Source organism: Euphorbia lathyris, chromosome 10 (assembly GCF_963576675.1).
Source record: "Euphorbia lathyris chromosome 10, ddEupLath1.1, whole genome shotgun sequence".
Classification (NCBI taxonomy): domain Eukaryota; kingdom Viridiplantae; phylum Streptophyta; class Magnoliopsida; order Malpighiales; family Euphorbiaceae; genus Euphorbia; species Euphorbia lathyris.
The window spans coordinates 67384339-67407035 of NC_088919.1; the positions used below are offsets into that span (position 1 = coordinate 67384339).

A 22697-nucleotide genomic window follows, 5' to 3' on the forward strand; every position below is an offset into this window, starting at 1 on the left:
TCATACGGTTAGCCAAAGCTTTCGCCACAATTTTGTAAATTACATTACACAAAGCAATAGGGCGCATGTCAGCAACAGTTTCCGATTTACCTTTTTTAGGAATCAACACAATATTCGTATCGTGAATGTTATCAGGTAATAAGCCGGAGTTCAGCCACTCCAAACAAGCCTCAGATACCTGTACACCCATAATATCCCAGAACTTTTGATAAAAGCCGGGATTAAAACCATCCGGTCCTGAACTCTTATCAGGATGCATAGAAAACAGTGCCTCCTTAATTTCTTTCCCCGAAAAAGGCTCAGATAAGAAACTACAGTGATCAGCAGAAAGTTTAGGTGAAACATTGACCAGGACATCATCCATAATGCAAACATTAGACGAAAAAAGTTTAGAAAAATAGTCCTGAATAAGGGAATCCAAACCTGAGGACCAGGACTGCCAGACTCCATTTGCATCTTTTAGCCGCTCAAAACAATTTTTCTTTCGCCTAGTGTTAGCCGCTGTATGAAAGAATTTTGAATTTACATCACCACCTTGGAGCCAGAGTTTCTTAGCTCTTTGTCTCCAATAGTCTTCCTGCTGTAACAAAGCCGTTTCAAGCTTACCCCTAAGCTCAATCATCATACCTTGGGAATGAGGATCCCCCCGCCATTTTAAACGTTTAAGCTCAGCCCTAAATTCAGCAATCTGAGCCGAAAATTTCCTCCGTAGCTCCTCCCCCCATTCATACAAAATCATTCCACATTTAGTTTGCCTAGACACAATGGTCAAGCTACCCACAGAATTCTAGGCCGATACCACTCTGTCACGACACTCCGCCTCCCGACACCAAGAGTTTTCAAAACGGAACTTACGCCGCCCCACCTGACTCATCACAACCGGCATCAGAACAAGAGCTAAATGATCAGAACACGGAGTATCTTCATTCAGAATTATTGCATCAGGGAACACCTGCAACCAACTAGCCGAGGCAAAACCATGGTCCAATTTTTCCTCAACAAAATTATTAGTACCCCGACTTTTCTCCCAGGTAAATTTAAAACCGGCCATTGGCAGCTCAATCAGATTACAGAAAGTTATGGTATCCGCAAAGCCCTGAAGTAAACTAGGTGGGTGACGTCTACCCCCCCCCCCCCTCTTATCCGATTGAAGAGTCATATCATTAAAATCTCCAATTATTATCCAAGGAAGACTATGATCGAGAGAGAGATCCTTCAACATCCTCCAAGAATCCGCACGGCGATTCCGCTCCGGGAACCCGTAGAAACCGGTTAATCGATACTCCGGCAAACCTGGCAAAGATACACGAACGTCAATGAAATTACGCGAAGAACCCAAGAGGTTTAACATACCATTTTTCTTCCAAAGAATAGCAAGACCACCCCCGTTATTAATAGCATCAATAGAAAACAGCCCATCATAAGAAATCTTTCTCCTAACAGCTTCCAACTTTTTACGATTACATTTAATCTCCATAAGAAAAATGAACACAGGATTGAATTTGGACACAAGATCACAGAAGAAACGAACTGTACGGGGGTTGCCCATGCCGCGACAGTTCCAGCTTAGAGTACTCATGCTCCCGGGCGGGTCTGAGAACCAGAACCCGCCAAAACCACGTTTTTTGATCCGCTATCACATTCCATATGCTCATTACTGTCCTGTCTACGTCTTTTAGTATCCGCAATCAACAATATATCGTTACTATTCAGATCCACTTCTACATTCCGAGCCTTAGGACCAGCCTCAACCTCCGGATGAGAAGCCAGAAGAAAACAAGACTGTGGGGGGGCAGCACTCCTACGATTCGGTGCCCGCAGCCAGCTGCCGTAAATACTTGATGCCGAATAAGCATCTTCCAGCTCAAGCAAAGCCGGGCAAGATCTCTCAGTGTGACCAAGAATGCCACAATAAAAGCAAAGGGAAGGTAATCTCTCATACTGGAATTTTAACCATGAAAATTCGCCACCAGCACGCCCAACCTTCATCTTCCTCTTGAGCGGGAACGTGATATCAATTCCCACATGAATCCGCATATAAACCCTACCAGGCCCATTGAAATTGTTCGCATCGGCCTCCAAATAATCCCCCAAATACGCTCCAATCCTAGCCGCCACAGCTTCCGACATAAAACCTCCTGGTAAATCATAAATTTGTACCCAAAAAGCGGCTTTATTCAACTGTACAGAATTGTGATCCTGTTCTGGCCAGCAAATTCTGATCAAAGGACCATGGTCCGCCCTGGATAACTCTATCCCTTTCCAATGGATGAAAGAAATCAAAACGAAATCGATTAGGACCAAGAAATTCCACACACATACCCCTAGATGGCATCCATAAATCAGCGAATTTGGCCTTCATTAGCGCCACACGGATCGGACGGCCAGTTAGTAATCTACCAATTAAACTCCATGCCGCAAATTTTGGCTGTGCATTTATTTCTCCTTGTTCAAAGACCAGTCCCGACTCTTGTTCCTCCTCCAAAATCACATCATCAAGAATCGCCTGCTCCCTTTCCATGATTAACCAGAGGAACCCCAAACCAGCATAAACAGATGAAAAGCGAAAACAAACGATGGCAAATCCCTGAGTCAGAATTAAAAATCACGTACCAAACAGGATCGAGGGCCAAACAATAACAAGAATTCCACAACCTCTCACGTACCAAACAGGATCGAGGGCCAAACAATAACAAGAATTCCACAACCTCTCATCGGACGAGCCAGAACCCCAAACAGCAAACTCGCAGACGAACAGCAAGAGCAACGGCGATTAACACAAGACCAGAGATGAAACCGAGAGTCAAGAGACAAACAGAACCAAAACAAGGACCAGAATTAAACCGCAGGCAGCCGCAGAGGATGGCGAGATCGCAAGAACCGCAGATCGCAAAGAGAAAACCCCAAAACTTTCTTAGAAAAAAACAAAAAGCGTCGCAAATGCAAGACTAACTCTTAATTTGGTTATATGACTTAGTTGTAAATTTGTACTTAATTATGATATTCATGTATTTGACCCAAAAACCAATAGAACCAAGCCCAAAGCCCACCAATGGGCTAAAAGCAGTGGCTTTTTATGGGCCTGGCTCGATATAAAACAACCCGACCCGTATAAAGAAACATTCCGACCCGAATAACCATTGATAACCCCTTCTCTCTCCTCTCAACAAGGGTTTCCATTTGCTTCTCTCTACTTTCGTCTCTGTAAAACTCTAGCTCCAAAAACTGATTCCGCCATGGTTAGTGCTTAACCTAAATCAATTTTTAACAATCATTCATTGATTTTCCGTTGATTTTGTTTTGTTTTCTTATCTGTTGTTGATTGATTATACTGTGATTATAGCCGCAAGGAGATTACATAGAGCTTCACAGGAAGAGGAATGGCTACCGCCTTGACCACTTCGAACGCAAGCGCAAGAAGGAGGCTCGTGAAGTTCACAAGCGCTCCGAAAGAGCTCAGAAGGTCTGTATCTTTTGATTATTGTTAGATTTTTAGTTTTTTGGGGTTTTTGGATTTTAATTGTTTGTTTTTCTTCTATGGTAACAGGCTTTGGGTATTAAGGGTAAGATGCTTGCCAAGAAAAACTATGCTGAGAAGGCCCTCATGAAGAAAACGTCAGTATTTCTACTCTTTTAAATACTACTGTCAGTTTTTACTGTGCTTATTATAACTATTGAGAGTTTGCAAGAGTGATTATCCATTGATGTCCTTTTAATTAGAGTCCAAATATGCTTGCTTTAATGATATTTTTTGTCTGCAAGTATGTATGTATAGGGCTGTAATCCAAAATTGACCTGCACATACTCTGCGCATTAGAAAATTGACGAGCTCAAGCTCAAATTCCTCTTCCTCGGCTCATTAGAAAATTGAGGGGCTCGAACTCAAAATCCTCTTCGCGAGCTTGTTCATAAGTTTTTGCTCGCGAGCAACTCGTTAATTTTGTTCATGAACTTCGCTCGCGAAAGTTGGTTAATTATGTTTATTTGAAATTTATTTAACACAAAACTACATATTTTTGAAACTTGCAAACCAAAGTTTTTTTGAAACTTGCAAACTAAAGTTTCCAGAAAATGACGTTTTTTTACATTTCCGCCTTTATACAAGTACTATTATTAAAACAATAATTGTACCAAGCTTGACATTTCCCCCTTTATACAAGTACTATTAAAAAGGGCGGCCCGGTCGCATTACGCGTCCCCGCTGAGCGAGGGTCCGGGGAGGGGTCCCACCACAAGGGTGTATTGGGGGCAAGCCTTCCCTTGCCAATTTAATTGGCAAGAGGCCGCTCCTAAGACTCGAACCCGTGACCTCTGGTCACACGGCAACAACGTTTTACCGTTGCTTTATTCAAAAAATAATCGAACCAAGCTTGCTCATGAACATTATAATCGAGTTTGTTCATGAGTCTGCACATGAGCTTTCTAGCCGAGTTTCGCCGTGTTCAAGCTCGGCTCATTTATAAATCGAGTCTAATATGATTGAGCTTTTATCGAGCCAAAAGCCGAGCAGCTCATGAGCAGCTCATAATGTTCATGTTATGATCTAGTTGCTTATTCTCAATTGCACAATCTGAAGCATAGTATTCAAAGGCGCGCCTGATGCAAGCTTAGCGCCTCTGTAGGTGTGACGCGGGCGATGTCAGCCAGGCGTGCGTCTTGGCTAGCCTCGCGCCTAGGCACTGTTGAAGGCGTTTTGAGCTTTTTCAGCTTCTAATGACAGTCATAGGAAATGTTTAGGATTAAGGGTTCAGATTAAATTAGAAAAAGATGGTGGTGGTGATGGTGATGAGATTGAGAACCTTGAAGAAGAATATGATGATGTGTGATGACTTTGATGATGAACTATAATGACTAAAGAGTTCACTAGTCTTGCTTGAGGAGGAGTAGTTATTATTAGACTATTAGTTAATAACTTAGTGTTTAGTTGAAGTTGAACTTTGGTCTTTAGTTTAGATTTAAATTTTATTATGAATTATAATTCTATCTTAGTAGTTAATTAGAATTTATCTCATACATTGTATGATTAAAAATGTTCTTATTTGACTATTTGTGTCATTTTAGAAATGTTAAGTGTTGTTATTTATAATTTTATATGTTATTTTGTTTTGGTGTGTCTTGTGTCGCTTGGGCACGTGTCTGAGCCTAGGCTCCAGAACCCCTCTGTACCTTAGTTCGCCTTGTGTCGCTCTGGCGCCCGCCTTTCACACCTATGATCTGCAGTGTCTTTACAGTGTGTTTAGTTTAGGTGATTTGTAAAGAGTTTACTAGTCTTGCTTGAGGAAGAGTGTTTATTATTAAACTATTAGTTAGTAACTTAGTGTTTTGTTGAAGTTGAACTTTGGTCTTTAGTTTAGATTTAAATTTTATTATGAATTATAATTCTGTCTTTCTAGTTAATTAGAATGTATCTCATACATTTTATGATTAAAATTGTTGTTATTTGACTATTTGTGTCATTCTAGAAATGTTAAGTGTTGTTATTTATAATTTTATAGGCCTAAACCATATGGAGCCCCCATAAAGTTGTCCATTTTGGTCACTTTGCCCCCCGAACTTAAGCGACAACCCATTAGCCGCTCCAACTCCCTGAAAGTGACACAACGCGCCCCCTAATGCGTTGTCCCTTAAGTTCGGGGAGCGACGTGAAAAACATGGACAACTTTAGGGGGCTCCGTATGGTTTACGCCTAATTTTATATGTTATTTTGTTTTGGTGCGCCTTGTGTATCTCAGGCACACGCCTCAGCCTTCGCCTAGGCTCCAGGACCCCTTGCGTATTTCACAACTATGATCTGCAGCGTCTTTATTTATCTGATAGGGTGTTTAGTTTAGGTGATTGGTACTTATGTGTATATGTGCTCCAATATCTAGTGTTTTCATCTTTCTGGTTACAAATTAATATCCAACTATTAGCATGCAGGAATGTCGCTGTGTTGCATTCGAAACTTACTATTATAGTATTATTTTCTTGATAAATGATCAGTACTGACCATGTAACTTTATATTATGTCAATAGATTGGCCATGCATGAAGAGTCATCATCGAGGCGCAAGGTGGATGATGATGTTCAGGAAGGAGCTGTTCCTGCTTATCTACTAGATCGTGAAAACACAACACGAGCAAAGGTTAATTGTGGTGCATATTTGCTCATACGAGTTGAGTTTTTAATAGACATGTAGAATATGAATATATGTTTGCCATCCTGCTATTTGCAGATCTTAAGTAATACCGTAAAGCAAAAGAGGAAAGAAAAAGCTGGGAAATGGGAGGTCCCGCTGCCCAAGGTTAGTTGGCATTCACAACTTTTTGGCATTCTATTATCTACATGATTTTTAATTATTGGCTTCTCATTTACTGTTATTCTTATCATTCCTGCGCAATACGACTCAATGGCATTATACTTCTTCTAATGATACTGAATGTAACTGGACTTAGGTGAGGCCTGTTGCAGAAGACGAAATGTTTAAAGTGATGAGATCTGGCAAGCGCAAGAGTAAGCATTTTGATAATTTTTCATTTGATTAAAGATAGGCCTAATAAGTATAAGAAAACACCAACTCTGATCCTTTCTTTAAAATAACAAAAGATCGAAAATCTTATTACTTCTGAATGTGAACTTCAATTTTTGTGACAATCATATCACAAGATATCGAAGTGCATATTTCATAGTTAAACTAGTTTAGTGGTATTTTACGGAGGAAACATCAAATTTGCTTTTTCTGGATTGTCAAAAGTAATTATAGTATTAATTAGGTTCCTAATTTCTCAACATTGAATCTAAATTTTTTCGCATTTTGTCACCATTTCATTACTGCTAATGATTAGGAGTATAATAGAATTTTTGTTTGAAATGTCCTTTGAAAATTTGATTGGCGACTGTGACAAATGTCGAGATTTCTGTGTGAAGTTTTAAGTATTAGTGTTTAATGGTGATGTGCTAAAAATGTAGTAAACGTTGAAATTCTTGTATGCAATTGATAAATTAAAAGTTCATGGTTGATTTGAGAAATGGTTAAAGAAAAATATGTTCGGTCATTAGGCTTACCCTAGGAAGCAGCGAAACTTCTAGGAGGTTCAAGTACTGACACTCCAAAACAAGTGTCCCCTCTTTTTCTTTTCTTTTTTAGTGGGGACACCTCGCGGACACGGATCCTAAGTTAATTAAATAGAGTATAGGGGTATTTTTTAATAATTTTACAAAAAAAGTGGGGTTGACTTGACATGTACAAAAATATATAAAAAAAGAAATATCAAAATCTAATGGAGTATTAAATAGTTTGAAGTATTAAATGTTTCTTTTTGATGAATTAATGACTTATTATGGATGTTATTTATGGTGTGTATATATATTTGGCGTGTCCCCGCTGTATCCATGTCTCATATTTTTTTAAAAATGCCGTTTGCCGCACCTGTACCCGTAGGAATACCTGTGTCGGTGCTTCCTATGGCTTACCACATGAACACGCTGTTAAGTAATTGAAATGAATGCATACTAGATTTTCTTCTTTCGGCGAGTTTTTTGATCGTGTGTATGTATTACTATTTCCTTCAGCTTTCCGTTAGCATATTATAACAAGAAAAATCAATGGAAGTATAAGCTGCAAACTGCATTTACTGTTGTTTCTCATCACACATTTATTCTCTTCCATTTTGCAGCCAAGCAGTGGAAAAGAATGGTCACTAAAGCCACATTCGTTGGACCGGGGTTTACAAGAAAACCTCCCAAGTATGAGCGCTTCATTCGTCCTTCAGGATTGCGTTTTACAAAGGCCCATGTCACACACCCCGAACTGAAATGCACATTCAATCTTGAGATCATTGGAGTGAAGAAAAATCCGAATGGTCAAATGTATACATCTCTTGGTGTGATGACCAAGGGAACGATCATTGAGGTAATATATGTATATGGTCATACACATTTACAATTCTCATTTTCAATTATCCGTGTTGAACTTTAAGTTCTTTGTGAAATTCAGGTGAATGTTAGCGAATTAGGTCTGGTGACACCGGCTGGAAAAGTTGTATGGGGTAAGTTTGTGCCTTCGAAATTTTGTTGCACATTCCGTTTAGACGTTTTATTGATTATTTCTTTGGGTTGGTGCAGGGAAATATGCTCAAGTAACAAATAATCCAGAGAACGATGGGTGTATAAACGCGGTTCTTCTAGTGTAGGAGACGAGAGAAAGAGAGAAACCGAACCATATGGATCGATGCGGATTACAAACCTGTTTAGCTTAATTTCATTAGTGTAGTTCTTTTGTGTCATTTTTTTGGGTCATTTGTGGTGATGTTTGAAGTTTGGCCATCTCATGAAATATATCCTTGTATGAAAACGTCAATTTTGCCGAGGTTATTTAGTCGTGGACAACTTTTGCGCAAGCTTTTCAAGTGTCGTTGTTAGGGATGTAATCGAGCCAAGCTTTGGCCTACTTAGCTAATTAGAAAATTGACGAGCATGATCTTCATGAGTTGTTCATGAGTAATTTGTTAATTCTGTTTATGAATTATCATCGCGAACAACTCATTAATATTTAAGATTTCTTTAATATAAAACTATATAGTTTTGAAGGTTATAAAACTGAAATTTACATAAAGTTGCATTGTTTTACATAAATATTAGGATAATTAATTTATTAGTCCCTATATTTTGATAAAAACTATTGTTTAGTTTCTGTATTTTTAAAAACACATGATAAAGTTCCTAACTTTTTTCTCGATGAACTGTTTAGTCTCTAACGTTTTTTTCGGTCAATTGTTTAGTCATTGCCATTAGAATTTTATGAAGATTTTGTTAGTCAATTTGAATTTGCGTTCTTCTTTTCTTTTATTTTCCTTTCATTTAAACTCTAATCATCTGAAATCAACTTTGAGTGTTCTTCTTTTTTATTTTCTTCTTAATCGTTCAAATTTGTAAGCATTGGGTCTGTTCTTTTTCTTGTTCTCCATACAAATAGTTTCTTCTTCTAAATTGGATTTCCTCTTCTAAAGTTTGAAGGTAAATAGTAAAGGATAATTTAGTCATTTCCAAAGTCATAAACGGTAAAAAATCTAACAAACAGACGGAATGACTAAACAATTCATTGAGAAAAAGCTTAGGGACCTTATCATGTGTTTTTGAAAATACATGGACTAAACAGAGTGTTTTGTCAAAGTATAGGGACTAATAAATTAATCACCCTAAATATTATTATCGAAAAAGATAAGTGAATCAACATGTTCATAAACATGAATTTATAAAGGAATTCACTGTGTATCATTCTCCTTCAAGAACGAATACAAGCGGACAGAGTAATTTAGAATCATGAACAATTACAAGCAAACGGAGTAATTCAACATCCATCCATTTCCTTTTTGTATCGTCTTTTGGATTCATTTCCGTTATCTCTACCCGAACCAAACTGTCTCGAAATTAACTTTTCATATAAACGAATTCATGTGGGATTATGATGATTAACACTTAAACTATTGTTTTTGTTAAAATTTAGATAAATTTAGATATAAATTCATATTTAAAAAAGCATAACACTCATTTTGACGGTTAAGCTAGAACTTCAAAATCAATTAGAACTTTAAACTATCAAAATCATCAATTAAGTTCCTGAACTAAACAAAAATCATCAATTGAGTCATTATTCTATTCTAAAATAAAAAAATGTGACTATTTGACGTGGATTGTAATGATATATGCGTTGCCTCAAAATAGATTTGGGGAAATGACTCTGAAATTGTTGAACCGAATGATTTTCGATGAGGACTCAATTGATGATTTTTGCTTAGGATGAAGACTCAATTGATAATTTTTATTTAGTTCAAGGACCTGATTGATTCAATAAAAAAAAAGGACCTGATTGATGATTTTGATAGTTTAAAGTCCTAAACTTTTAAAAGTGTCTTGATAGCCCTCTGAACTTACATAAAATGTTCAGTTTAAAGTCCTAAACTTACATAAAATGTTCAGTTAGCCCCCTGAACTTGCATAAAATGTAATCAATTGATTATTTGGTTGCAAAAAAGTAAGTTAAATTCGGAAGATTTATTTCACATGTCTTAGAATGTCATTACATAATTTAAAAAAAGAGTAAAAATGAAGTTATTATTTGCTTAACTATAAACCTTTTATTCTCTAATATTACAACCGCAATACTCCAATCTTGATTGTTTTACTTTTTTTTTTAAAATCACATGCAGTATATTTTCCGCATTTAACTTACTTTTTTTTTGCAACTGAGTGATCAATCGATCACATTTTATTCAAGTTTAGGGGACTAACTGAACATTTTATGCAAGTTCAAGAGGCTATTAGGACACTTTGAAAGTTTAAGAGGCCAATCAAACTTTTTGGACAAGTATAGAGAGCAAATGATGTATTAATCCTTATTTTATTATAAGTTTTCATTCTGGATTGATTCTGTTGTAAATTACATCGGTCACTAAAATTTAAAGTCAGTTTCAAAAGAGGCACTTAAATAAATAAATTTTACTTTTTATTTTAATAAAGTCAGTAAATTTTTATTTTTATTTCAATAAGATCATTCTAACCAATTCAGACAGAAAAAAAATCACTGAAATAATGACGTTACGACCGTGTTAGAAATAACTCTACTACGTATAACAACATCCACTTAGCAACAACGTATATGCCACATAAAAATAAATAAATGATGACACCCTTCTCATTCATCGCATTCCTTCTTTCCAGTGGCGAATACAGGATTACTAGGTTGGGGGGGCCGATTTTACATGTGCATTCGGGAAAAAAAAGTTTTTGCTAAATCGAACTTGCTTTTTTTTTTTTTTTTTTTTTGTATATATGCATGTTATAATTTGAATGGTCAAGAACCAATGTTAAGTATTAATGTACAATTTCTCAAAATTAAGCTAGATTTCAGTAAAAAAAATGGATTTAGGGAGGGCTGAACATGTAAAAAAATTAAAAAATTTGATTTCAGATGGCCTACCAGGCCAAAAAAATTAATAATTTAGATTTAAGAAGGTCTAAGAGGCAAAAAAAAAAAAAAAAAAACAGTGAAAGCCTACCAGGCAAAAAAAATTAGAAATTTGGATTTAAGGAGTACCTAATAGGTCCGAAATATTGAAATTTTGAATTTTAGACAAGCTTAACATGTAATGGGATATATTTAAATTTTTTATTAGCTCAATGCTAGTTTCTAAAAAAATTATAACATTTTTACATTTTTTTAGTTTTAGCTTTAAAATTTTAAAATTTAATTTAGATATTCAGCTGTTGGAGTCTCAAAAATAAGAAATTATTTTTTTTAATGGAAAAGACATAATAAAAATGAGTTCAAAAGTGTTATAAAAATAAATAAATAAATTAATAATGGTAACATATTTTTATAATTATTGAAAAATAAAATTTAAATAAATAAACACTTTCTAAAATAAATTGAGGTTGTGAGGAATTAAACCTAGGACCTTTAAAAAAAACAAGTGTTTTAACCATCTCATCTACCTTTAAACAATGAAATATTACTACATAGAGTCTATATAGACTATTACTAATATTAGGGAGAGCCGAAACTACCCCCCTGACCGAAAGTCGAAATGAAAGAACCATATATATATAGGGGAGGGATCAAGTGAGAACCCTCCCTTAGTTGAGGACACTTTGTTATGTGAGAACAGGATGAAACGACATAGTTTTGGTGCTTTTAATTAAAGATTAAATAAGAAAATGAGGGTGGAGGGATTTGAACCTGAGATTGGGGCATAGAAAAAGAAACATGCGCACACCATCTGCTGATGGGTCACTTATTTAGTTTGTTTATTATATAATTCCTTTATTTATATTATTAAGTGGCTCTGATACTAAAAAAATCAAATACTATATTTTTTAAATAAAAATACACTTGCTTTAATTTGTTCATTATACAATTCTTTTATTTATATATTATTAAGTGCTTTTGATGCTAAAAAAATCTAATACTATAATTTTTAAATAAAAATACGTTTGCTTTAGTTTGTTCGTTATACAATTCTTATTTATATATTATTAAGTGCATCTGATGCTAAAAAAAATCCAATACTATATTTTTTAAATAAAAATATATTATATATTTTAATAAAATTTAATATTAATATTTTATTTATATAAGAAAATATATTTTTTAAAACATACGTTATAACATATATTTTAACTTTTAAAACACGAACTATGAAGTTTAGAACATACGACATATTTTTTAGAACATACGTTATGTTTTTTAGAACATGCGTTATGTTTTTTCGAACATGAGTTATAAATTATATTATAGAACAAATGCAAAAATGATCCAGATATCTACTGATTTTTTTAGAACATTATACTTAATTTTTAAAACACAAACTATAAACTTTAGAACATACGCTATGTTATTTAGAATATGAGTTATAAATTATATTATAGAACAAATGCAAAAATGGTCCATATAATATTTTTTAAGTAAAAATATATTATATATTTTAATAAAATTTCATGTTAATATTTTATTTATATAAGAAAATATATTTTTTTAAACATACGTTAGAACATATATTTTAACTTTTAAAACACGAACTATTAAGTTTAGAACATACGACATATTTTTTAGAACATACGTTATGTTTTTTAGAACATGCGTTATGTTTTTTCGAACATGAGTTATAAATTATATTATAGAACAAATGCAAAAATGATCCAGATATCTACTGATTTTTTTAGAACATTATACTTAATTTTTAAAACACAAACTATAAACTTTAGAACATACGCTAATTTTATTTAGAATATGAGTTATAAATTATATTATAGAACAAATGCAAAAATGGTCCATATAATATTTTTTAAGTAAAAATATATTATATATTTTAATAAAATTTCATGTTAATATTTTATTTATATAAGAAAATATATTTTTTTAAACATACGTTAGAACATATATTTTAACTTTTAAAACACGAACTATTAAGTTTAGAACATACGACATATTTTTTAGAACATACGTTATATATTTTAGAACATGCGTCATGTTTTTTCGAACATTAGTTATAAATTATATTATAAAACAAATGCAAAAATGATCCAGATATCTACTGATTTTTTTAGAACATTATACTTAATTTTTAGAACACAAACTATAAACTTTAGAACATACGTTATGTTATTTAGAATACGAGTTATAAATTATATTATAGAACAAATGTAAAAATGGTCCATATATTTACTGATTTTTTTAAAACATTATACTTATTTTTTAGAACACAAATTATAAAGGTTAGAACGTATGTAACAATATTTAGAACATCGTCCTTAACATTTAAAAACATAAATTACAAAAAATATAGAGGAATTAAATAAATAAAAAATTGGAGCATGTTTTTGGATTTTTTGTTCTATTAATAATTCATTATTATGCACATTTCTTTTTTCTATTAATAATTTATTATTATGCACATTTAATCGATATTAATAAATGCATGTGTCAAATATTAAACAATAGAAGCTACATGGATAATGGTATATTAATCAGCGCGCTCCATAATAAACAAGGGAAATAATTAACTCAGTGGTAAGTAGCATGGAGTATATGTGAAGTGGTCAGAGTTCGAACCCCATGCGACAACTTGAAACAATTGGATTAAGTGAATAATAAATATCATGTTTTTCCGATATTCGTCACATACGTAACAAATCAAATCATTTTCAACTTGTCACGTCTTAGAAGCATCATTACAATTCCAGTGGATTAAATTCTTCATCTTTTACAATCAACTAGTAAACAACTGTTTTAAGCTTAGATATACTCACTTTGTTACTAAATTAAAACATACCTTATAAAAAGTTGCAGATGCCATATTAAAATTGAATCCGCAACCTTCAGCAATCCACCCGATCAATTAATTTGACCTATTGAGTCGCTTGTATCGGTGTAGCCACAACAATTTGCTGATCAGCAACCCGAAGTGACCCAATGGCCAGCCTTCTTGTCAAATCCTCCACAGAAACCTTCACTACGTCTTTCCTCCGGCCAATATCAGTAGCATACCGGCTGACACAGTACACGCCAACAGCTGTTACCGCCATCCCGTAAACATTAGTGGTGACAAGACGCAACGGTGTAGATAAAACAGCTGCGAGAGGGCCTCCTATAATGGATGCAGCTTGTCCACTCTGTCCCATTGTTCGTTGATCAACAACAAGAAGTCCGGTTTTGCAATAGATAGCGAAGTCTTCACAGTTGTTTTTAAACACGTTGTAACATCCGAACCCGTTTTCAAGTATGTATTTTGCTCGATGAACTGTTACATCGTTCCGGTCTGCGACTGCAAGTGTACAAGTTCCACCGCGTGCTTTTGCAAGGAAGAGAGCCGGGTTAACATCATATTCAAAACGATATAAGATACCACCAGCAAGGAAGCACCTCAGGCATGAGAGCATAACTCCAGTTCCGGCTTCCTGCATTGTGCAAGTGGGGCAGGGGATATGAGACCTGGAGGGTCCCGAGCTAACCAAGAGGACATCCAGTACTGTCCCTGTTGCTACTTCTTGACCACGTCGGGTGAAATGAATTACTTTATCATCCCCAATATAGATTCCTAATTTCGCGTTGAACGTTTAGAAAGCTAAACATTAAAGAACTCAATAAAACTGGGTATTTCTACATGTAACAGAAAAGCAATCTTATAACATAAAGTGCAATTAGCAAGGCAAATAGCCATAGATAAGTTCTCAATCTCAATCGACGGATTGCACCTATGTTAAACGGATACGGACATGGACATGGACATGGAAACAGACACTGGAAACGTTCTTTCTAAAACATTACCTTTATAAAACAGCCTTCAAAGTAAAACAGACACGGATAACCGCTACTAAAGAGAAGTGTCCGTGCAACAACGCTGACATAGACCCATCTAAAGAATAACAACTGGGCCAAATGTTTCTCCTAGAAAAAAAAGTTGCTTACCCTTTAAGCTATATAATAGTTTAACACTTCCCTATACTTGGTCAAATAATCCAATTGGTCTCCCGAACTTTGAAGAAGTACCATTAGCCAATTGAACTTGCTTAAAGTCACATAATTATCCGATAGGTCTCCCGAGCTTTGAAGATGTACCATTAGCCAATTGAACTTGCTTAAAGTGACACGATTAACCACTTAAAGTGAGGAAAATTGGACAAATTCAGGGATAGTTTAAGCAAATTCAAGGAATCAATAGATCACTCTAAGAAAGTCCAGAAGTTAATGAGATATTTCCAAAGGTTAAGATTAAGAGGAGCAATCAGATTATTTGGAAAATCTCAAGGGCCTTGATGTTTTAACCGATATATAATCATCAACTAGTCAGTTATTTTCACATTAAAGGCACAAGAACCTAGCACATAATATGATAACTTAGTCGCTCATAACCATAGTTGTCAAAACGAGATTCGACTCGTGAATCGAATTGTAAGATTCAGCTCAAACTCATAATACTTTAAAAAATAAAATATTTACCATGTTGAACTCAAAATATTATCAAATATTAGTCTAGGAATGCAATTTTAATGTCAAAAAAGAAATCATATCAACGATGTACTTACAATTCAAATCTAATGCAAATGCAATCCTAATAAAACTAATTCACAAGTCGGACTCTGTTTAATAACTTAGTGGAGATGGAGAGTTTGAGCTTCTTACTCTCTTTTTTGCCCTTGATAATAATAGAATGAAACTAGTTTGAGTTTGAGTTGATAACTTGCTAAATAACAATCGGACTAGAGTATAGTGGAATTAGTAGTTAGTAAGTTTTTGATGAACATTGATGAAGATCCGACTCAAGAGCTGAATCGAATCATCCGAATCGCCTAAGATTCTAACAACAGTGCTCATAACACAGTGCTCGATTAGCATATAATGGAAAATGGCCATCCTCCAACCCACTGCTTGAATCCTAACAGATCACAGTTCTTTCACATCCATATAAAAACAAAAGCAACAAGGAATCAATCAAAAACAGAGAACTACTATACTATTTACTATGATTCAGTTTATCTGTACATACATTTAGATTTATCCTCGATCCAATTGAATCCACACCCCAAAAAAAGCATAAGAATCACCAATTCACCAAATTCAAAACAAAATATCCAGAAATGAAAATGAAAGAGCAAAAGATAAAAAAAAATTACCGTGATGCGCGTATATATAAGCAGCTCTCCATGAATATATATGATCTCCTGGACTCAAGCTCTCCTTGGTGATCCTGTTTAAACGAGAACAAAATTGGCTGAAAATTTCGAAAACTAACAATTGGTATGAAATCAAATTTTGCAAAAAATAAAAAACCTGTTAGAAAGCAGCCCCATTCCCTTTCTTCTTCTTCTTCTTCTTCTTTGTCGATGTTAGTTCTGCTCTGCAACTCGGGGAGATCGGAAATTGAATTTAGTCTGAAGCAATGGAAATGGAATCGGGAAAGAAGAAAAGGCGGGGTTCATTTTGTCAGTATGACGATTTTGCCCTCGGCTTTAAAACCTTCCTGCTAAGGAAACAGAGGGATGGGACAGCTAACTTACGCGTTTTTACACGCGGCGCATCATCTTATCCCTGCGCATGGTATGGGCCTCCCCAGTAATGATGTAAAGTTTTTGAGGATATAAAAAGTTTTTTTTACGAGGAAAGCAAACAACAAAAGCAAAAGAAAAAGACAAACTAAACAGACACCCGACGAGGGAAGGACACTCCAATAAGACCGTCTCTTAAGATTTGGACAATATTTCTAGGGGGTCCATTAGGACTGTGAGGCCGGGAGGGGAAAGATGAGCCGCTCTGGCCATAAGATCAGCACACCGATTCTGCTCGCGGAAGACGTGAGTAAACTTGCAAGAAATACCCCTTGAACTAAGGTTCCTGATGGCAGAAATCAAATTTCTAGCCGGATGGTGCATAGGAGAGGGCCCTATAATTAGAGAGATTGCCTCTTTGCAGTCACTTTCAATAATTAGGTTCGGGATATCCAGCCGACGGGAGACAATGATTCCCGAATAGATTCCCTAAAGCTCGGCTATGAAGGAGTCAGCAGTAGCAAGATTGTGAACAAAACCCCGCATCCAGCTCCTCTGGTCATTCCGGATGACCCCAGCCGCCCCAGCAGTTCCTTTTTCTTTGCAGAAGGAGCCGTCAGAGTTCAGTTTAAACCAGTTTGGAGGTGGACGGTCCCAGGCCAGAAGGATATCCAATTTCCGCCGAGGAGGCAGCAAAACAGCTAAAGGGGTTCCAGAAGAGTCAAACTCCATAAACCGAAGATGAAGAAAGCGTACCTTATCATGTGGAATGTCAGCGGCTTTCTCAAAACAAAAAGAGTTTCTCCACTTCCAGAGATAGTAGCAGGTGGTGAGGAAGATAGAATTCCAATCTTGTATAGCCGCCTCCAAGGATTTGTTGTTAAACCCCCACTCAAACCAATAAAACATGTCCACATTAAAAAAGGAAGCGTGTAGGGATGGAGGGATTAGTTTAACCCAAACCTGGCTACTGGAGATGCAGTCACGGAGAGCATGAGTAGAGTTTTCCATAGGTCCAAGGCAACGACTGCTGTTAGACGAGGTGCCGCGGCCTAATCTCCCGGGCGGACCGGGGGGTGGACACCTCATGGCGACGTAAGCGGTGATTGGCGCCGAAAGCAACCAATCGTGGAATCAAGCTGCTCGGTAGGACCGGAGCTCGGAGATATGGAAGAGTCGCCACCCATGAATGGGAAAATGAAGACCGATCCCTTGCGGGAGACCGGTGTGGGTTCGGGAAACTTGGGTACGAGCCGAGAAGGCTAGCTCCTTTCCGGAGAAAGGCTACTAGGCACCCCGACATCGCCCGGTTATGAACCACCGGCCTCCTACTCAGCATGTTAGGCGATAACGGACTAATCGTATACTTCTTTAAGTTTAAAATTCATTTGAAACCTTTTCTTTCTCATTTTGGAAACCGTTTTGAGCATATATTATTGAAAAGCCACTTTAGTAAAGAATCACTCATTTACATCAGTTTAATATACATATAAAAGAGAGGGGAAGAAGGAAGAATTGATTTATTTACAACGTGATTTACATTTCGTGTTGCGTGTTAATTCTATACTAACTCATTTCCCCCAAAACGAGTTCATTTACATGGTTCGCACCTTAATCGCCGTTGGAACGATTTAGGTACGTTTCAAAACCCCGTTTGATGAAGTCCGTCTGAATCGCCGTTGGAACGACTCAAGTGTTTGAAAACATTAAGGTAAAAACCTTTAATAAGAAAACGTGGTTAAGCATATAAGTCAATTTATTTTGTACAAATCATTTAAGAAAACGATTCAAAACTCTATTATTTATAATGAAAACGATTTTAATTACAAGGTTCGTTTAATCCGTCGTTGGAACGAACTAAGGTTTTAAAACGTGATGTTTTAAGAAATGATTTAAAATGTCAAGAAGACACTATTTATCTACATTAGGCACCTCTAAAAAACCTTTAGTTTAGATAATTAAATTGAAAACTCTTTTTGTGATTTATTTTCCCCTTTTCACTCAATAGACTCTTTACTTGTCATAATTACCACAATGAACATATTAAATCAAAATTCACTTCAAATAAAACCCATTTAAAATATGGACCAATAAATGTCCAAAGAGAATAAGGGAAAAGCATATACATATATATACACATGTATTTGAAAATAATGATATACATATAACTTTAGAAAACCAAGTAAAGGATGCTACTCAATAGCTAAATATATACATAATAATGAAAATAAAAGATACTAAATATACTAAAAAAACATGTAAAATGATAAACAAAATTCATTGTTAATAAGAAAATAAACTTTATATCCCAAAATGACTATAGAAAATGACTTTCCCAAATATACATTAAACATTAAAATAATGCCTATTTATCCTCAAAATATCTAGTAATTAATTACCTCAAAATACCCAAGTAAATAACATTTTAAAATAAAACCCAATATAATTTAAATGAATGAAAAAAAGAAAATAAATATACATATAATTTATCAAATCCAATTAATAAAAAATAATTTATAAACACATTAAATAACTATATGTATAAGGTATTTAAAAATAACTTGAAAGTAAATGTTACATAATAATACATATATATACAAAGGATCAAAAGCTTAAAAGTTGAGAAAAATTGACCAAAACAGCATTTTTTACATTCTGGCAGATTTACACGGAAAATCCGTCGGTAAACAGCAATTAGTGACAGAAACGGTAAATTACAGCAGCACTCCAATTATTTCCAGATTTATTCAAAAGCTTTAAATTAAGTCTAATTCAATCGTTTTGGATTTCCGAACTACCAAAAATGGATCATAGTCAATAACGGAAGTTCCTAAAACGACGTTTTTATTTTAAAACGTTATTTGAAAATTTCTTTTTTAAGAAACTTATAATTACAACGTCTTTTAATACCCGAACTACCTTTTTATCGGATCACGGTTCGTATTGGGATATCAAAACGAGGTTTTTATTTTAAAACAAAACCAAATTTTATTCACCATGAGACGAAAATTAAATAAATACGCAAAATTAAATAAAACGTGGTAAATAAATAAATAGCTAAATAAATAAAATTATAACATAAAAATAAATAAAGGAAAAGAAATAAATTAAATAAAATAAAACGAGTCTAGTCCTCGGATAATACCTTAAATTCGGTATTGACGATTGAAGTCGGTTGATTCCACGAATCGTGCTTTTCCGATGTTTTTGGTAAAATTTTAACTTTTAGGAGATTTGGAATTTTTAGGGAAAAAAAATGTTTTTTCCCAAAAAATCAATTTTCTCTCTCTAAAAATGTTTAGAGTGAGAAAATCTTTCCCAAAAAGCCTCCTCCCCCCCCAAATGCATGGGGATCCGTGCCTTTTATAGGAAATCGGATCCCCGGAAGAATGGGCGACGCCCGAGCAAAATCGGGCGTCGCCCAAGAGGGTTGGCGGCCGCCCAAGGCATGTTGGGCGGCCGCCCAACATTTATTGGGCGAGCGCCCAATGAAAGGTTGGGCACGTGCCCAACTGCCGTTGGGCGTTCGCCCAACGATCGTTGGGCGTTCGCCCGACGTTGTTGGGCGCTCGCCCAACGGCCGCCGGGGCGCGTCTCGCACCGTCGGACGCGCACGTCCCGTGGCCGTCGAGCTCGCGTTTCATGCCGTCGGGCGCCCACGCGTCGTGGCCGCCGAACGCGCGTTCCGCGCTGCCGGGCGCACACGCCCCGTGACCGACGAGCGCGCGCTCCGCGCCGCCGGGCCCGTGCATCGCTCGGACGTCGAGCGTGTGCCATTCGTGGTTGGACGCGTGCGTCCGACGAACGTCGAGCGCGCGCTTCGTGCTGTCGAGCGGGCGTCCGACTGTCGTCGAACGCGCGTCGGCTGCCGCTAAGCACTCGCACCATGCCGCTAAGCATTCGCGAGCCATCCGATCGACAACAGCGACCCGCCGTAACTTTTCTTCCTTATTATGTACTTATTATTTTTTTTCAAAACTTCCGGAATCAACCGCTTCAACCGTCTTGTTTTCAGGTTTTCGTCACAGGTCCTCCGACTCGGTGTCTACAACTGCAGTGCTCAAAATCAGTCAGATGACGCCTTTTGCGCTCCAGGTTCGTAAGAAGGCCGTTCTTTGCACACATCCACCCAAACATGCGGATTCGATAAGGGACTTTTAGCTTCCATATGGTATTCAGAATCTTGGAATTTGTGTCTGGATCCTCGGTTCCCCGAACTAGAGTATAGGCTGAACGAGTAGAGAAATTGCCATTGCTACTCCCCACCCAGTTGATAGCATCACGGGAATATTCCCTAGTGTCTACTTTGACGCTAAGAAGTTTTAGCTTCCACTCCAAACTGAGGAAAGGATCTAATAGGTGCCACTTCCAACAGCCATCCTCATCCACATAATCTGCAACCGTTTTATGCCAAACATTTTGAGGGGGGCGGTTGTTAGTCAATTCCACAATCGGGGAGTTTGAGAGCCACTTGTCAGACCAAAAAAGAGTGTTCCTCTCATTCCCTATGTTGATGACTATAACTTCACGAAAAATCTCCATCACAGGTATGAGAACGTTGACTGCATTTTTTTAGAATATCCTTGAGGTCTCTCGTCTGCCAATACTTAGCCTTAAGAGCACGGACCCAGAGTTTGTTTGGTTCTTGGATAAGCTGCCAGATGATCTTCAGAAGTAATGCTTTGTTATTATCAATGGCTTTCCTCACTCCAACCCCACCAAGCCGTTTAGGCTTGCAAAAATCAGACCAGGGAACAGTATGAATTTTTTTTTATCGCTCCGATGACCCCAAATGAACTGGCGATTAGCTTTATCAATGTTCTTTAACATGCCAACCGGGAGCAGGTTAGTTTGCATAACGTGGTTTGGAATGGCATTAGTTACAGATTGAACCAAAGTGATTCTGCCCGCTATAGAAAGGGTGTTCGCTTTCCAGCCCGAGAGCTTTCCAAGAATACCATTCAAGGTGCTTGAGAAGGTAAGCTTTCCGACTCTATTATGGAGGAGGGGAACCCCGAGGTATTTTCCAAGGTCAGAAGACAGGGGGGTGCCACAAGTTTGGCTAAAGTGACGAGCCAAGCTTGGCGAGATGTTCTTAGAGCAAAACATTCTTGATTTGGAGAGATTCACTTTCTGACCCGAGACATTGCATAAGGACTGGAGGATCTGCTGGAGAGCCTTAATCTTCTCAATATTGCCCTCCAGAAAAAAGAGAACATCATCAGCAAAAAACAAATGGGAAATACATGGGCCTCCCCGACAAATTCTGACAAGGTTTAGAAGCCCTTTGTCCTTGGCTTCATTAATTAGGTGCCCCAATCTTTCCATGCAGAGAATAAATAAGTACGGAGATATCGAGCCCCCTTGTCGAACTCCCCTAGACGGAGAGAAAGGGTCAGAGATCTCACTGTTGATTAAGACTCTCATTTGACTAGAGGAGATGCAACTCTTGATGATTCTGATCCAACTTTGGGGAACTTTAGCATCCTGCAGGGTTTTTAAAATGAAGTCCCAATTCAGAGGATCAAAGGCTTTCTCTAAATCCAGCTTTAAAGCAACGATCCCTTTTTTGCCTTTTCTAGTTCTCATCGTGTGGATCATCTCTTGAGCTAAAATGATGTTATCTTGGATTTGTCTACCCGGAACAAAACTGCATTGATTCTCAGCAATGATGGTGGGGAGGATGAGTTGGAGACGTGAAACGATTACCTTAGTGATGATTTTGTAGATCACATTGCAAAGGCTGATAGACCTCATCTGAGTGAACGAGGTTGGGTCTGAGACTTTTGGGATCAGAACAAGAAGAGTCTCATTGATTGGGGCAATGTCCACTGAACCAGAAAAAACTGAGTGAATAAAATGAGTGACAGAAGCCTTTACCGTTTCCCAGTGATTTTGGAAGAAAGCAGTCGGGAGACCGTCGATACTTGGAGCCTTGGAAGGACCCATACTGAAGATAGCCTTTTGGATGTCCAAGTCTGTGATTGGCCTGAAAGCGTGAGTCGACAAAAAGACATCCAACAGAGGGAAGGCAGGGCAGTCAACAAGCGGCTGTCGGGGATCAGTGTCTGAGCTAAACAGGTTTTTGTAGAACTCAACAGCAGCAAGTTTTATCTCATTCGGATCTGTAAGAGTCGTGCCATGAAGGTCCTGGATCGTTTCAATTTTATTTCTCT

At 36.7% G+C, this 22697-nt stretch overlaps 2 protein-coding genes across 2 annotated transcripts; one reads left to right on the forward strand and one right to left on the reverse strand.

Annotated features, from left to right (window-relative positions):
• The first annotated feature begins 3128 nt into the window (after positions 1-3128).
• LOC136207993 (uncharacterized) lies at positions 3129-8473 on the forward strand. The gene is made up of 9 exons (XM_065998849.1): positions 3129-3239; positions 3344-3463; positions 3548-3615; positions 6016-6124; positions 6215-6283; positions 6435-6492; positions 7656-7891; positions 7976-8027; positions 8104-8473. The coding sequence occupies exons 1-9, from the start codon at positions 3237-3239 to the stop codon at positions 8169-8171; spliced, it is 783 nt and encodes a 260-aa protein (XP_065854921.1). The 5' UTR covers positions 3129-3236; the 3' UTR covers positions 8172-8473.
• A 5142-nt stretch (positions 8474-13615) lies between these two features.
• LOC136209061 (protein LEAD-SENSITIVE 1) lies at positions 13616-16467 on the reverse strand. The gene is made up of 3 exons (XM_066000416.1): positions 16307-16467; positions 16150-16223; positions 13616-14573 (listed from the first exon to the last, which is right to left on the reverse strand). Exons 1-3 carry the CDS (start codon positions 16324-16326, stop codon positions 13885-13887), a joined length of 783 nt encoding a protein of 260 aa, XP_065856488.1. The 5' UTR covers positions 16327-16467; the 3' UTR covers positions 13616-13884.
• Between the last annotated feature and the right edge of the window lie 6230 nt (positions 16468-22697).